Here is an 18514-nt window from a genome sequence, read left to right on the forward strand (position 1 = left end):
TCAGTTCTTCCTCTGCCTCCTTTAATGATAATGGTACCTGTATTAAATGTAGTTTATTTACTGCGCTGGAGGCGAGGCTTAGTGAGTTAGAGGAACGGTACCGCACCACAGAGATATCTTTAGCCGCTATAGTTAGCCAGCCCCCAGTAGCCGGTGCGGTCCGACCGAAGGTAGCTTCTGCTAGCTGTCCTCCGGTAGTTCCCCCGGTAGTTCCTCCGGTAGTTCCCCCGGTAGTTCCTCTGGTAGTTCCTCCGGTAGTTCCCAAGCAGCCGGGCAGACAGGGAGGCTGGGTGACTGAGCGAAGGAAGACTAAAATGCCGAAGCCCACAGTTCACCACCAACCCATTCATGTTTCTAATACATTGTCCCCACTCAGCGATACACCCGCTGAGGAACCAACTCTGGTTATTGGCAGCTCCATAGTCAGAAACGTGAAGTTAGCAAAGCCAGCGGCCATAGTTAAATGTATCCCTGGGGCCAGAGCGGGCGACATTGAATCAAATTTAAAACTGCTGGCTAAAGGTAAACGTAAATACAGTAAGATTGTTATCCACGTCGGCGGTAACGACACCCGTTTACGCCAATCGGAGGTCACTAAGAATTAATGTGGAGTCGGTGTGTAATTATGCTAAGACAATGTCGGACTCCGTAGTTTTCTCTGGACCCCTCCCCAATGTGACCAGTGATGACATGTATAGCCGCATGTCGTCATTCCACCGCTGGCTGTCGAGGTGGTGTCCAGCAAACGATGTGGGCTTCATTGATAACTGGAAGCCTTTTTGGGGAAAACCTGGTCTGATTAGGAGAGACGGCATCCATCCCACTTGGGTGCCCTCGGTTGATCCCTAGCTGATACAAATGAATCAGACTGTAAAGACCTTTGTGCTAATAATCTTTTCTGAGCAGAGACAAAGACCATGTCTTTCCACTTTTAGTTTGGTTTATTAAGATAAAACATTTTCCAATTGTTCAGCTGAGAAAAACAAACGACTGATAAAGCTTTTACAACATGTACGGGAAAAAGAACACATAAGGAATCAAAATGGAAGATATTATTTCATGATTATGGACATATTTGAATCTTTATACAGATACAGGAAATACAGTCATCAACTCTACCTAAAAATGTCCACTAAATGTTCTGATCCTTTAATTTACTCAAAAAATGAACCTTTGAGCTCCACCAGTTGTATTGTCACCTACATACAATCAATCAATAATCATACATCGTGTTTGTATGAAATATGTTCAGAAATCCTCCTCCATTCAGAAATATCTCAATCTAACACAGTGACCAGCACTCGGAGCAAACACACGAGCTCCAGCTGCCAGACCAGGTGAGCTGCTCAGGGTTCATGGTCATCCAGGTAGAACGGATTCACTCAGCAAACCAGGTGGAACTGATGTCTCTGCTGTTTTAGACATAAGATTTCATTTGTTTCAGAAGATCCATTTATTGTCTTTTTATTGGACAGTTAACAATAGCGCTGCCTCTGTACTTCTGACTGAATATGTGTTTATCACCATCATTGATTCCACAGTATCTGATCATATCTAATATTAGTGAATATGTAGAAGAGAGGGAGAAGGAGCAGCTCACAGAGACTGGAGAGAATGTGTCTGTTGGAAACCTTTAAATCGACTGTAAAAAAGACTGTAAAATCTAATTTAAATAATTTATCCAAATGTGACTATGTGACTGGTTATTTCACCAGTCGGGAACAAACTGTTAAAAACAAAAAGACTCGTACTTTACAACAACAGCTGGACTCTCCTGAGGCCAGCACTTTGCTTCAGTTAAAGAGTTCTTTGTGCTATAAAGGGGAGTTCAGTGAGGCTCAGTGTAAGATCTCCTGGCCCCCACCTACGGGAGGAGTTAGCTGATGGATGTGGATCAGTGGCAGTTTATCAGAGGATGATACATTTGTTTTTGTACTTTTCTTTCAAATCATTTATTTCTTGTTCCTGTGCTTTCTTCATGTCCTCTATTTCTTTGAGTTGTTGTTCTTTTTGTCCGAGGTCTTCTTTCAGCTTTATTTCTTTGTGACTTAAGAGATTTTCTAACAGTTCATACTCTCGGCTGTACTTCTCCTCAGTCTCTTGCATTTGTCGGTCATGCTCCTGCTTCAGTGCCTCCTTTTCCTCCATGTGCTCTTTCATCAGACCTGCAAAGTTGCTGCCATATTTCACTCTGAATTCATTGAATTCTTCAGCTTGCTTTCTGGCCTCCTCTTCATATTTCTTCTTCATATCATCCTTTACTTTCTTACATTTTTCCTCAAACTCTTTTCTGATCTTTTCCAAATCTTCTCTTGTGTGTTGATCTTCATTTCTCATTAGATTTTCATATTTGTCTCTTTCCTGCTCGTATTCCATTTGGAGCTTTCTGAGTCTTACTTGGTCCTGTTTTCGTCTATGTTCCTTCTCTCTCTTGCGTTTTTCCCAGTATAGTGTTTGTCCCCTCTCCCTCGCTTCTTGTTCTTCTCTCATCTCTTCTTCCCTTTGCTTCAGCTCGACTCTCTTTTCTTCATCTGAGGCAGAATTTATTTTTTCCTGCAAAGCCTTCATCTTTCCTTCCCACTCCTGTTGTTGCATTTCTTCCTGTTTTATCTTTTTTCTGTCATCTTCCTCTCTATTTTCTTGTTCTTTCTTTCTCTTCTCATGCTCCTTGTTCATCTTGTCCTCCATTTTTTCGAGCTGTCTGACTCTCACTTCTCTTTCCTGTTCTTTTTCTGCTCTTTGTTCTTCGAGCCTTTTTTCTATCTCTTTCATTTCTTCTTCGTGTTCTCGTTCCATTTCCTCCTGCTCTCTCTGTATCACTTTTTCCTTTTCTTTCAGGATCTTTTCTACTTCCTTTTGGATCGCTGCTTCAGCCTCCAGGAGCATCTCATTAGTGAAGCAGTTGCCTCCATTTTCCTTCACCATGGTGTCAATCTTGGTTATCAGCTCACTGACCTGTGTGCGGTTGTGTTTATTGTAGTTATTAAACACATGGTATCTTCCTCCACAGTCAGAGATCAGCTTCTTAAAGGAATCATCACAACCCTTTTCAACAAATTCCTCAACAGACTGTTCATGATGCTCCAGTGAATCTCCTCTTGTGAAGAGAATTACGGTGAATGTTTGAGAGTTTTTCCCAAATACTTTCTTGATAAGTTTCAATGTCTCCTTCTCCTCTTCTGTCAGTCTGCCGATTTCCAACACCAACAGGAAGACATGTGGTCCTGGAGCCAAAAGACTGATGCATTTCACCAACTCCTCATTAACTTCTTCATGAGACAGAGTTGTGTCAAACAGACCAGGAGTGTCGACCACAACCACCTGTCGACCATCGACTTCACACTGTGCTTTCTGACAGTGTTTAGTGACTGATCTTTGGAAAGTTTCAGCTTTAAACTCGTCTCTTCCTAGAATGGTGTTTCCTGAAGAGCTCTTTCCACAGCCAGTCTTCCCCATCAGCACAATCCTGAGACACTCTGGACTCTGTTCTTCATCACCTGTGAAATATAAAGACCAGGAGTTACCTGAAATGCTGACAGTAGCTACCGCACAGGCTCAAGAGGTTGTGAATCAATGAAACACTATACTTACAGCTGGTTGTCCTTTTTGTTTTCAGGTCCTCAAGTTCAGCCTGTAGTGTGGTGATGTTTTTCCCTTGTTGTAGGACCTTATCTCTTTGGGCACATGCAAATGTTTCTGTTGTATAGCTCCATGGTCGTCCATTAGATGATCTCATTTTGTCCACAGCTTCCAACATCTCTGGGATCTGCTGCTTGTCCTTGATGTTGAGAACAACATATCTTCCTCCACAGCTCTGACGGAGCTTCTGGATGTCTCTGTTTTCTTTCACAAAGTTAACAACAGCTGGATCTGTAGGATCTGAGTCCACAATGAACAGAATCAAGGTGAAGTCATTAACTCGAGAGCTGAATGTGTTCTGGATGGTCTCTAACTCTCCCTTGTCTTCATCAGTGAGGGGACCCACAGGAAGGACCAGGATGAAGGCATGGACGCCCTCAGGATCACAGAGGGAGATACTCCTGAATGATTCCTCCATCACTGCCTCCTGAGGTTCTCCATACAAGGCAGGCAGCTCCACCAGGGAAACCCAACGTCCACACACCTCTCCCTGATGTCTAACACACTCTGGATGAAGCTCTGACCAACCTAAAATGGCCTCGGCTGCTGAAGTCTTCCCTGCTCCTCTCCTCCCACACAGAACCAGGTTTAAGGATGTTCTGATGAGTTCAGACTTTGGTCTTATGGTCTCTGCAGTGAGGGTGAGGAAGGTTTCTTTGTTATGACGCACAATGTTCCAAACCTTCTTCATTAACCGTTTATGGTCATTTTGAAACATCCTGTACTGTCTTCCTTCACATTGCTTAAGCAGCTGATTCACAGAGGAACTTCCGATCCCTTCATGTGTCATGATCACTATTGACTGTTTAAAAGCATGTTGACTGAACAAACTCAGAGTAAACTTCAGTTTTTGTGCCTTTTTCTCTGAGAACATAAAGGGTTTCACTAACAGCAGCAGAACATTTGGTCCAGGTGGACAAAGAGCTACACATCTCTTCATCTCTTCCTCCACTGTTTCCACAGACAGACTGTAGATGTTTGGAGCTTTAACTACTGTTATCGGTCTGTCTTTCCACTCCCCGGAGATTACCTCACATTGCTTGACTAGAGAAGGTTTCTGGAATTGAGCCCCTTTGTCTCCAACGATGAAGTTTCCAAGTCTTGTCTTTTTGTCCTCACTTTTCCCCAACAGCACAATCCTGAGTGCAAAGTCTGTAACACAATGAGAGAGAGGAAGAAATCAGGGATAAGAATCTGTGTCGTAAACAGAACCAAACCTGTATTTAATAAATTAATGTAGTAACTTAGAAATCCCATTTCCAATGAGAAGGCCCTTCTGGCCCCTTCAGCTTTACACAGTATCGAGGCTTTGTGTAACGGGATCTAACTCACCACATTCCACAAAACAATCTTTAAGGAGTTAGTTACTGTGTTCTGGTCATTTTCATAACAGAAATCTCATCTCAGTCCCGTCACTCATCTACCAGCCCAGATGCTTTGCTCTTTATCAGTTTATCCTACTTGCTATGTTCTAAGTTGCATTGTTGGTTTTTACTTTTGCTTCATCTAGACTTTATCATCCTATCTGTCCTGTTTGTTACAAGTTCGAACCTATTGTAACGTCTGTTTGTAGAAGAATCTGAAATACTTCATTGATCCCCATGGGGAAATTTGCCCGCACTGAAGCAACAAACACTGTAGGACACTTTTAAAGAGAAAGACAAACTCCCTGCAGACAGTAATAAGACCAAAAAATTATACAAAGAGAGTTTGTTAGGATGTTTTATAGCCCGCTTTATTATATAAAGTATAAAATAACAATAAGGAGGCAGGCAGTTTTGTTCTTAATGCAATGCAGAGCAGTTCACCTATATTATTAAGGAAATGACAAGTATTGATCAGGACTTTTTTATCAGCAGATATTCAATATTAATGGGGATCAGATGCAACAAACCTCGACCGGGATATCCCTATTTTTTACTGTGGTATCGAGAATTGTGGAATTTCACTGGTATTGGTATTGACTACTACATTTCTGCTATTGTGACATCCCTAATTGAGACCATAAACTTGTGAGGAAACCATTCACTGACCTAATAAATCATGTAAGAAGCAGGTTCATTTCTCCATTAGACTCATGGAGGTGCCCCCTTTTGACCATTACACACTCTGTCCGTCTGCCTACCTGTACCTGCCAGTAAGCTGCACTACAAATACGTAAATCAGTGTCATTCAGTCATCCTGCCGCCTGCTTTGTTTGAGTCCAATACGCATTTCCTGAACCATGACCATTGGTGCAGTGGGATATCTCACAGCTCTACACAAAGATAGAAAAGTTGTTGTGTTTTGGGGAAGGTAGACAGTTCCCACTCATTGGCGTTGAGACTGTAATGGACGAAGAATGATCTGCGTTGTTCTTGAGTACGACACTCTGAAAATCCTAGACTCTTAAGATATTTGGGGGTATTATTTAGTTGTACTTTAAAGTTATTTATTATTTTACCTCGACCATGACACAACAATGAACATTCTTGATTGTACTATTCAAAGGAGAAATTCTGTGATGGCACTGGTTTTATGCCGATGAGGTGATCACCTATTACACTCACTCACCAGTAACTTTAACCGTGTCTGAGATAGCAGACATTGTTTCCTGTTGTTTCCGTCTTTGAGGACCACCGGGTAAAGCAGATGCTGAATCCCCAAATGCTTCGAAGCTCACATGTTGTCCTCTGTTCTCCTTTACAATATGGTCCAAGTGTGCCAACAGCTCTGGAAGTTCAGTGGTTTTCTTCCAGAAGAGTTGGTCTCTACAAATTCTCATGATGTTATTTAAGGGTGGATAGTCCATGTAGTCTTCCCTGACACCTGAACTCTTCTCTCTGGGTGCTGATATCAGAACCAGTGAATGATCAAATGATCCATCACTGAAGATTTCAAGGATTGATTGTAGTCTCAGTTTGTGTTCTTTAGTGAAGTCTTCAGGCTGTAGAACCAGCAGGAACACATGAGGTCCAGGATCAGATAGTCTCACACAGTTTTCTACATGTTCTGTCAGTTGTTGTTGGGAGATGTCAGGATGCAGCAGATCTGGAGTGTTAATGAGAACTATTTCTTTGTCCTTTAACTGTCCTCTGAACCTCAGACATCTGTCTGGTTCTTCCTCAGTGTTGAACACAGTCTTTCCCAGTATAACGTTCCCCACTGAACTCCTCTCAGACCAGCTGTTCCCCAGCAGAACAACCCTGAGCTCAGACACTGAAATGACAACACAAATGAAAACAGTCATGAAAGGTTGGCTCGGTCGTGCCTCGATACTTGATATATGTCAACTATCCAGTGTAGAGGTACTAGCCTTGTTTTATTCCCCACCAGTATTGTAGACATACCCATAATTTCCATCAGTTAGGTCATCGGTAAGGTCATCGGTATTCTCATAGGAATACTTATAGACTTCCTCATGGACAAAATGGGGAATATAACTTGAGTCACCTTCTTCACACTGTAGTCAGTGTTAAAGGATAAGAATGATGATATTCTATAATTTCCATGTCATCAGGGTCCATAAAAAGACTAAAACATCCTTCTAACAAGAATTGTCAATCTAAAGCCTGATCTGGATAGGTGGAAGTAAACCACCTATCCAGATCAGATCCAGTAGTAAGCTACTGTTAGCTAAGCTATAAAAGTTTATTATGTAAAAAAACTTTTCACCAAAATGTATTCAGACAGCAAGAAATCCTCCAGCTGCTCCAACAACACACAGAAAATAAAGGAAGCAAAATCCACCAGCCACTGCTCCATAAAATCACTTTATATGAATCAACTCATGTTTCACTGGCAGAGTGATGTGTGTAGGCCGATGGTGAGCTGCCACTGCACATTTCTTTTGCTAGATTGATTCTCTAATGTTTCCTGGCTGAGATTACAGCATTGTGTGTTTCAGATCTTTAAGAATTTGGGGTCTAAATCACACAACCTATGAAACACTGAAGATTTAGATTTGATGAGAAACCACAATAATCCAGTCCAGTCCAGTTTGACTTACTGAGAGGTCGAAGGTGATCATAGCTGCTGCGCCTCACAGGTTGCACATCATCTGACACTGTCAGGAAATAGAAAGGAAAACATTTATTCATTCATTTCATATATTTTATAATAGGCCTTTTATGACAATCATTTATTTATGATAAGGTTTATGTTTGTCAAAAAGAGTGCTTTCATGTGTGCAATGGATCATAAAGGTTGAATGACAGTCCGTCTCTACGCCATGGCTTTATTTGTCCCATTATAAATTGCTAATAGGACCAGTACAGTATCTTAGTTTTGATCAAACAAATACATTTGGATCTTAACTTTATTGTCCAGCATACAAAAATCAGAACCACAGGGAAACTGTCACATGTTACCAAGTTTTTCTATTAATTGATGAAGTGAATTTAACCGTGTTGCCTGAAGCTATTTACAATGTATAATGTTACCAATGAGTTGTTCCGTTCTGATACCAATACCAATATCTCAGATTCCTCCGATGCTGCCTTAAAATGCAGTATTGGGTATTATATTCAATTCAATTCAATTCAATTTTATTTGTATAGCGCCAATTCATAACAGAAGTTATCTCAGGACACTTTTCAAATAGAGCAGGTCTAGACCGAACTCTTTAACATTAATTACAGAGACCCAACAGTACCACCATGAGCAAGCACTTGGCGACAAGGGCAAGGAAAAACTGCCTGTTAAAAGGCAGAAACCTAGGACAGATCCTCCGGCTCTAGGTGGGTGGTCGTCTGTCTCGACCAGTTGGGGTGAGAGAGAGAGAGAGAGAGAGAGAGAGAGAGTGAGAGAGAGAGAGAGAGCGACAGAAAGACAGACAGGTGCACAGCAACAACAGTATTGGCAATGGCAGTCAAGCAGGACCATGGCAGGAGGCTCCACCAGGATCCATGAGAACCTGCGAGACGAGAAAGCACAAGAACTCCGGGGAAGAAGTGAAGTTAGTAACATGCATTAAAGGGACATGAATGAGTGCAGAAAGAGAGAGGAAGAGAGTAGCTCAGTGCACCATGGGAAATCCCCCGATAGTCTAGGCCTATAGCAGCATAACTAAGGGATGGTTCAGGACTCACCTGATCCAGCCCTAACTATAAGCTTTATCAAAGAGGAATGTCTTAAGCCTACTCTTGAATGTGGTGAGGGTGTCTGCCTCCCGAACCACAACTGGAAGCTGGTTCCACAGGAGAGGAGCTTGGTAACTGAAGGCTCTGGCTCCTGTTCTACTTTTAGAGACTATAGGAACCACAAGTAGCCCAGCATTCAGAGAACGTAGTGTTCTAGTGGGGAAATAGGGTACTATGAGCTCTTTAAGATATGAAGGGGCCTGACCATGAAGAGCTTTATAGGTGAGGAGGAGTATTTTAAATTCAATTCTACATTTTATAGGGAGCCAATGCAGAGTAGCTAGTACAGGAGAGATGTGATCTCTTTTTCTAGTTCCTGTCAGTACTGTGCTGCAGCGTTCTGAATTAATTGGAGCGTTTTAATGGACTTATTGGGGCAACCTGATAATAAAGAGTTGCAGTAATCCAGCCTTGAAGTAACAAATGCATGGATTAGTTTTTCTGCATCTGTCTGTGATAGGATGTGTCTAATTTTTCTAATATTACGTAAATGAAAGAAGGCAGTCCTAGAGGTCTGCTTTATGTGGGAGTTAAATGACAAATCCTGATCAAAGATAACTCCAAGATTCCTGACAGTGGTGCTAGAGGCCAAGTTAATGCCATCTAGAGTGACTATATCTTTAGACAATGAGTCTCTAAGGTTTTTGGGGCCAAGAACAAGAATTTCGTTTTTTTCTGAGTTTAACATCAGAAAATTGCAGGTCATCCAGGATTTTATGTCCTTAAGACATGTTTGTAATTTAGATAATTGATTAATTTCATTGGGTTTGATTGATAGATATAACTGCGTATCATCTGCATAACAGTGAAAGTTAATGGAGTGATTCCTAATAATGTTGCCTAAAGGGAGCATATATAAAGTAAATAGTATTGGTCCAAGTACAGAACCTTGTGGAACTCCATGACTAACTTTAGTATTTATGGAGGATTCATCGTTAACATGTACAAACTGAGAACGATCTGATAAGTATGACTTAAACCAGCTTAGTGCGGTTCCTTTAATGCCAATTTGATGCTCAAGTCTCTGTAAAAGAATATCATGGTCAATGGTGTCAAATGCAGCACTAAGATCTAATAATACAAGTACAGAGACAAGTCCATTGTCAGAAGCAGTCAGAAGGTCATTATTAACTTTAACCAGAGCTGTCTCTGTGCTATGATGAACTCTAAATCCTGACTGAAAATCCTCAAATAAACTATCGTTATGTAGAAAGTCACACAACTCTTTGGCGACTACTTTCTCCAGAATCTTAGAGAGGAACGGGAGGTTAGAAATCGGTCTATAGTTGGCTAAAACCCCTGGGTCAAGAGTAGACTTTTTAAGAAGGGGTTTAATTACAGCTACTTTAAAGGACTGTGGTACATATCCTGATAATAAAGAAAGATTAATCATATCCAGTAAAGAAGTGCCAATTAAGGGAACAACTTCTTTAAGCAGCCTAGTTGGGATCGGGTCTAACAGACAGGTTGATGGCTTCGATGAAGAAATGATTGAAGTTAACTGATGAAGATCGATAGCAGAAAAACAGTCTAAATATACATCTAAGTTTACATTGACAGAAGTCCCTGAACTTGGAGAGCCACTGATAACCGTTGATGGCAGTTGGTGATTAATTTTTTCTCTAATAGTAATAATTTTATTATAGAAGAAGCTCATGAAGTCATTGCTACTTAAGTTTATGGGGATATGTGGCTCGATAGAGCTGTGACTCTCTGTCAGCCTGGCTACAGTGCTGAAGAGGAACCTAGGGTTGTTCTTATTTTCTTCTATTAGTGCTGAGTAATAGGCTCCTCTGGCATTACGGAGGGCCTTTCTATAAATCTTAAGATCATCTTGCCAATTTGAGCGATATTCTGATAATTTGGAAGAGCGCCATTTCCTTTCAGATTTCCTAGCTATTTGCTTTAACTGGCGGGTTTGGTGGTTATACCAAGGTGCTAGTCTCCTATGTTTTAATAATTTCCTTTTTATAGGAGCGATAGAGTCTAATGTTGATCGTAGTGAGCCTGTAGCACTATCGACAAGATTATCAATTTCAGAGGGACTAAAGTTGTTATAGGACTCTGTTAAATTCAGACATGGCATTGAATTAAACACTGAAGGAATCTCCTCCTTAAATTTAGCTACAGCACTGTCAGATAGACATCTGCTGTAGGAAGTTTTGCCTAATGGCTTATAATCTAATAGTATGAATTCAAAAGTTACTAAATAATGGTCAGATAGGAAAGGATTATGTGGGAAGACTATTAAATGTTCAATATCAATGCCATATGATAAAACAAGGTCAAGAGTGTGATTAAAACAATGAGTTGGTTTATTTACACTCTGACAGAAGCCAATTGAGTCTATTAATGATATAAATGCATTACTAAGGCTGTCATTGTCAACATCCACATGAATATTAAAATCACCTACAATAATTACTTTATCTGATTTAAGGACTAAGCTTGATAGAAACTCTGAAAATTCAGATATAAAGTCAGAGTACGGTCCAGGAGCACGGTACACTATAACAAATAGAACTGGCTGCAGTGTTTTCCAGTTTGGGTGAGAAAGGCTAAGAACAAGGCTTTCAAATGAATTATAATTTAGTTTAGGTTTAGGGTCCATTAAAACGCTCGAATCATATATAGCTGCTACTCCACCTCCTCGGCCTGTGCCTCGAGGAATGTGAGTATTAATATGACTGGGGGGTGGATTCATTTAGGCTAACATACTCCTCGTGGGACAACCAGGTCTCAGTAAGACAAAGTAAATCAATATCATAATCTGATATTAATTCATTCACTAAAACAGCTTTAGAGGACAGAGACCTGATATTTAACAGCCCACATTTCATTCTCTTATTTTGTGCTACTGAGGAGTTGGTTTTAATTTTTATTAGATTTTTATGTTGAACTCCTCTTGTTTTTATTTCTTTAAATAGTTTAGGTGGTCGGGGGACAGACACAGTCTCTATGGGGTTTTGGCCAGTATTTATGTCTGTGCACAGATTCAATACCACAACATTTATTAGCTCTGAAACGGCACTCCGGTACTTCTCAGCAGTGTAAGAATAACTACAGGAAATACAGTGGTATCGGTATTGGTATTGGGAAAGAAAAAATCTCTATCTTTTTCAGTATGTTTCAGTCACATGCTTCAGAGTCCTTCTCATCTTTAAACAGACTCCAGAAAGAGTTTCTGCTGTTGTCTGTGTTGTTGTTGTTTTATCACTTTGCAGCTTTTTTCTAAATGTATTGTCAAATTGGTGAAGATCTGTTCTTAATATATTTGTATTTTGTATTATTTTAACCAACTCCAAAAACTCAGCTGAAAATCTGTTTTTCTCATGACCTAATTTTCTACTAAATTTCACTGAAATGTGCTAAGTAACAAACAGGACTGTAATGTTAACTAATGCATTAACATCGGGATGACTGAACGTAGTAACTTAACGATCGTTAAGGCACAATATTGTTCCTTCAAACTACCTGAACTGTGCTTTTCTATTAAACTGTCTTGATGAAACCACGCAACTCAGGGCATGCTGCAGCCGCGTCACGTGCCGTCGTAACACGTGCGGACCAAAACATGAAAATTTCACGTAAATCAGCTCAAAATCACCACGCAGCGCTTACTTCCTGTTGTCAGTAAGTGGCACGATCACTATGTCTGAATATTGTCATGTAGATGTGTTCAGGGCGGGACTGTTATCAAACATGTGAAGTTTCATTGAGATTGGACCATGTACGCTGAAGTTATGAGGACGTGTTCAGGGTGGGACTGTACAATGAAGACATGAGTACTATCTGTTTGATGGCCAATCGGTGGAATTCGACACGTCGTCACGGGCACACGGTTAAACATACAGTCACAAATAGCACAACTTTTGATCACCCATGTGTCTAGATTGCAGTGATCGAATTTGAAGTCAATCTGATAAAATCTGTAGGAGGAGTTAGTTAAAACAGAAGCCCTTTAATGCCGGAAATGGCATCACAGTTTGACATTCGATTCAACTTCAATTCAATTCAATTCAATTCAATTTTATTTGTATAGCGCCAATTCATAACAGAAGTTATCTCAGGACACTTTTCAAATAGAGCAGGTCTAGACCGAACTCTTCAACCTGGCCAACTTTGAGGGCACGCCACGGACACGCCCTTTAAAGTACAGTCACAAATAGCACAACTTTTACTCAGCAACATGTTTTGACTGTACTGACCAAATTTAAAGCAGATCCAATAAATTCCCTAGGAGGAGTTTGTTCAAATACAACACGAAAAGTTTGCCGAAAGTGAAAATGAAAATCAAGATGGCTGACTTCCCGTGGGGTTTGGGGTATGGGTCCAAGGGGCTTTTTTGTACGTCTCAGCATGTTGCACGTGCCTCTCGAGTTTCATACATATCGGTGAAACGTTTTTTTTTTATCCTGTAGGGGGCGCTACAAACACAATTTTTGGTATGTGAGCTTCAGGCACCAGTCTACACGTGCCCTGTGAATTTCAGATTCATAACTATTACAGTCTCCGCACAGTGATTTACACTGCCACCAGAGCGCCACCTAGTGGTGGATTGTTGTCACATTTATTAGGGAGCCTCAGGGAGCCATGGGCAAGCATTGTACCAAGTTTCATTTTAATCCACATGTGCCGATGCGGAGATAAAAATGTTTTTCTTTGAAAGAGCGCCACCTTGTGGTGGTAAACTCAAATTGTTCAAGATTGTGCACGATGCCTAAGGAAGACATGGGGAACTATGGACCCAAGCTTGGTGTCAATCGGACATACCATTGTGGAGAAATGGTCCACTTCCTTTTTTGACGAAAAATCTTCAGGAAGTCTTAATTTTAAAGCGTGCTTATTTTTTGGAATTTAAAAAAATTTCAAATTACTTTTTTTGCCAGGGCGGTCCTCAGGTGCTAGGTGAAAAATTTTGTGCGAATCGGACAAAGCGTGTAGGAGGAACACAAAAAAGTAGTAAGGACATTTCGTGCTCTAACGAAAAAAAAATTATAGGCGGAAGTGGGCGGGGCCTATATGGGAAGATTCAGCTTCACTCACCGAACGCGTGGATACAAGGTTTTTGAATGTGCAATAAAAGATGCTGAAGTTATTAGCCTAAATGCAATTTCTTGACAATAGCGCCACCTAGTGGCCAACCCAAAAGTGACGCATAGAATATACAATTTTTTCACCAGGCCTGACAACTTTGCCAAATAAAATTGAGTTTTCGTATATGTTCAGGGGGGCAAAAATGCAGTCGAAGTGGCCTAAAAATAATAAGAAACATAGCAAATACAATAGGGACCTCCAGCAGTCGCTGGCTTACAGTGGCCCAGAGGTGTCAGGCCGAATACAAAAGCCAAAACACGAATACAAAAGCCACAAAAGCTGCCACTCATTTGTCCTCCTTTTGAGAAAATAACTAAAAAGGTCGCCTTTTGACACATTACCTTGTTAGTTTAATACTTATTGGCTAAAAATGTGTGTCAAAATAAGTAATTTCATTGGTTACATTTTCGTGTAGTGACCTATCAACACATGGCTAATTTTAATATTCAAATGGGCCATGTGTTGATTCCACAACACTCCTCCACCAGGCTGTCAATCAAGCTCTCAGCTACAGAGAACATAACCTTAGCTAAGGTTGGTTGTTGGTTGTACAAATATGGACTTTTATTGTTTAATTTCTACAAATTATAGAATATAATAATAATTATTAAATTATAATTATTAAATATAATATATTCTCAGCATTATGGTAATTGCGGAGATACAACATATTCACTTCCGGTTTTCAAAATAAAGGTATTAAGAACAGTAAGCTATAATTCGAACCTACATTTAAAATAAAATATGTTACATTAAGGGTTTCATGCGACCATGATGAATAAAAAACATACTTAATATCAAGCATTTTTACGGCACCAATTTGTAGAAATTCAACAATAAAAGTCCATATTTGTACAACCACCAACCCTGTGGCTCACTTCCGTTGTGGCTTTTGTATTCGTGTTGTAGCTTTTGTATTTGTGTTGTGGCTTTTGTATTCGTGTTGTGGCTTTTGTATTCGGCCTGACACCTCTGGGCCACCGTACTGGCTCGGTCCCTAATAATAAGAAGAAACAAAGCAAATACAATAGGGACCTCCAGCGGTCGCTGGCTCGATCCCTAATGAGAGAAACATACAGTCTGTGCATATTAATATATAATATTTATAATTTATAATAATCTTTCACTGGACTCACGAGATGTTTCAGCCATACTGTCACCCTGCTGGAAACCAACAAGTGAGAGATTCAACTGGAGAAGCTGACTCCTTTAAGAAACACAAGACAAATTACAAATTCATTCATTCATTTTTTATCTTTAATTATATAAAACAATACATATACTTTTCCACCTTTGTCCTGCTTCACATTCACATTCACACAATCAACATAGGAGCTGTGCAGTGCAAATACTTTCTTCTACTGGTGACCATTGAGCTTCCAGATCTTATCTAGACCTCCATCCCAAAACCGCCATCTCCTAATTACATTTGACACTTTAAAAACTTGTTGTAGTCTTCTCTTGCATTGTGGACATCAATAACTGAGAGGAACCCATGGTTTCTGAGTGTCCACATAAGGACTCAGAGTTGTAAAGGGTTGAAACCAGCTGATGATTCCTAATCTCATCTGTCTGCAGAACTCTTAGTTTACCAAACTTTTGCATACAACTGTACCCTGAACTAAAAAAAGACTGTATAACATATTGTAGTAATTGTACTACAGGGAGATTTACAGTAGTAGATAAAGTAGTGTTCTTATCACTGTAATCATATCATGTTAATCATGTGGTAAATTAAATGGTTTTTAAGACCAAAAATCTAGACACCAACGTAACCTGTAAGGAACTTCAGTACAATTATCCGGTTGTTCAAATTCTGAGGTTATTTTTCATTCTGTAGTTTGTACAACATTGTAATATTAAGTAGTGATACTTTCATACCAGCTTCACAAAGTTTGAAGTTGGGGTCAGTCATTCTGGAGGAAGAGAGGAAGAGTTGATTGTTCCTTGGTCGTCAACATTACAATACAATTACAATACCAACATTTTGGGTTGTCAGGGTCGGGAAAGATACTCAACAATCAACTATCTCTCTCCAGAATGACTGACCAGACCTTTACAAATATTTATTCATCTCAACAACAACTGATCATTTCAGACTGTTCCCCAGACTGCATAACAGGTTCAGCTCATTAAACTCATCACTTAATGTATATTTTCATTTGTTCATATTTATCTTGAATCTACTCACCAGAAATTGTTTCTGCGTCGTTTTCCCTCCAATAAAAGAACACACAGACTTCACAGTGATAACTGACTCCATGATAGCTGAGTACAAAGAGACAGAAGGTGAGTCAGCAGAAAACAAGGAACCTGATTGGACAGAATAACTTTGACTTTGATCCGAACTACAGTTATATGACCTAGACACACCCTGTCACTGCTTTCACTGAGGACCTGCAGATATCTGTACCTGAACTCACCGGAGAACTGAGACGACCTTTTTCTTCATCAAAACAGGAAGAACGAAGGGAATTTAACATCCAGTGACCTCAACAGTCGTCCTGACACAAAGATTTACAGCCATGTCAGACTGTGACGAGTACCCGCAGTGATCCATAAGAACAAAGTTACAGCAACAGTCATATTCCAGCTTTATATAGACTTTCATCATTGCTCCTTTTTCTGAGTAACTGACTTCTCTACACTTTTTATATGATGAACCTGTGTTGTTTTAGTCCTTACTTTACATAGATCTCAACATAAATCCAATCAGTGCAAAAACAGGTGTAAATCTCTTACATCCATACAATAGTAAAAAGGGAAGTTTGATGAGGTGGTCATTGTTCGATGTTCATGGTTCAGGAGGTTTCTACCGGGTCCCCAATTAATAATATCTAATAATCTGCATGTTACATATCAAAGAAAAGGAATAAGCCGATTTCCTGGAAGTAAGAAAAGACCTTCAGAAACAAAAAAAAAAAACATGTTTGGTTTGGAAAATAATTATTAATACTGATATGCAGGTAAATCTTGATCTTGAACTTTCCCCTGATGTTTTTATGAATATGATCCACTTAAAATTGGCAGCAACTAAAATTTCCACAATAAATGAGACCTGTGACCTGCAGTCTGACTGTAAAAGAATGTTTGTTTGGAAACTTGACCAACCAAATAGAAGCTCACAGGGATTATTAAAGGGAATACCAAGATTCAACACCTGTTAGTAATCCTACATACATAAAATCAAGAAACATAGCTCTGTAATTTCTTCATGTCTCCTGGTTTCAAAAGTAAAAGCTGATGTCAGCATAAACTCGACCACTGACGTGATTTTAAATATATCAGATTCAGATAGTGAGTCTACAGGTCAGAGTTCATATTTATTGTGCTGGAACAGGATCAGATCTTCACTCACACCCTGGATAGTATCTAAATACTGTTCACATGAACCGTAGATTGAATGATGTTCATTTGCTAATATAATGATCTGATCAGTGATCAGAGGTCAAATTTGTCGTATTTCTTATTTAGTTTGTTTACTTCTTGTTCAAGCTTTTTCTTCAAGGACAATTTTTATTTAATGTATGTTAAATGCTGTATCTATCATAGTATATTCAATTACATTATCATTTGGTAACTCTCACTGGAGCCTTTTAGATTCACCATCCGGCACCGATCAGACAAGGCCAATGTGGTAGCAGATTACCAACCTCAGGGAGGAGGAGGCTCTGTGACAGATATATGCCATTAATTTCCCTCAACTTCTTTCAGTTATCTCTAAGTTGTTAATAAACTTTGTCATTGTCTCTCTTAGTGTGACCAAAGCTGCACACTTGTTTATTTACCCATACATTAATCTGTAACTAACCATTACTGCTGCAGAGTTATGCTGCCGTCGTAGTTGGTTGGTCAAACAGCAGCACTATCAACAAGATTATCAATTTCGGAGGGACTAAAGTTATTATAGGACTCTGTTATATTCAGACATGGCATTGAATTAAACACTGATGGAATCTCCTCCTTAAATTTAGCTACAGCACTGTCAGATAGACATCTGCTGTAGGAAGTTTTGCCTAATGGCTTATAATCTAATAGTTTGAATTCAATTCAATTCAATTCAATTTTATTTGTATAGTGCCAATTCATAACAGAAGTTATCTCAGGACACTTTTCAAATAGAGCAGGTCTAGACCGAACTCTTTAAAACATTAATTACAGAGACCCAACAGTACCACCATGAGCAAGCACTTGGCGACAAGGGCAAGGAAAAACTGCCTGTTAAAAGGCAGAAACCTAGGACAGATCCTCCGGCTCTAGGTGGGTGGTCGTCCGTCTCGACCAGTTGGGGTGAGAGAGAGAGAGAGAGAGAGAGAGAGAGAGAGCGAGAGACAGACAGACAGGTGCACAGCAACAACAGTATTGGCAATGGCAATCTAGCAGGACCATGGCAGGAGGCTCCACCAGGATCGACAAGAACCTACGAGACGAGAAAGCACAAGAACTCCGGGGAAGAAGTGAAGTTAGTAACATGCATTAATGGGACATGAATGAGTGCAGAAAGAGAGAGGAAGGGAGGAGCTCAGTGCACCATGGGAAATCCCCCGATAATCTAGGCCTATAGCAGCATAACTAAGGGATGGTTCAGGACTCACCTGATCCAGCCCTAACTATAAGCTTTATCAAAGAGGAATGTCTTAAGCCTACTCTTGAATGTG

General features: G+C 40.0%; 1 protein-coding gene across 1 annotated transcript; it reads right to left on the reverse strand.

Annotated features, from left to right (window-relative positions):
* Window positions 1–921: 921 nt before the first annotated feature.
* On the reverse strand, window positions 922–7899 carry LOC127375277 (GTPase IMAP family member 8-like). The gene is made up of 4 exons (XM_051421300.1): window positions 7628–7899; window positions 6200–6837; window positions 3592–4252; window positions 922–3497 (listed from the first exon to the last, which is right to left on the reverse strand). Exons 1-4 carry the CDS (start codon window positions 7716–7718, stop codon window positions 1909–1911), a joined length of 2979 nt encoding a protein of 992 aa, XP_051277260.1. The 5' UTR covers window positions 7719–7899; the 3' UTR covers window positions 922–1908.
* Window positions 7900–18514: the final 10615 nt, after the last annotated feature.

Source organism: Dicentrarchus labrax, unplaced genomic scaffold, assembly GCF_905237075.1.
Source record: "Dicentrarchus labrax unplaced genomic scaffold, dlabrax2021, whole genome shotgun sequence".
NCBI classification, from domain to species: Eukaryota; Metazoa; Chordata; class Actinopteri; family Moronidae; genus Dicentrarchus; species Dicentrarchus labrax.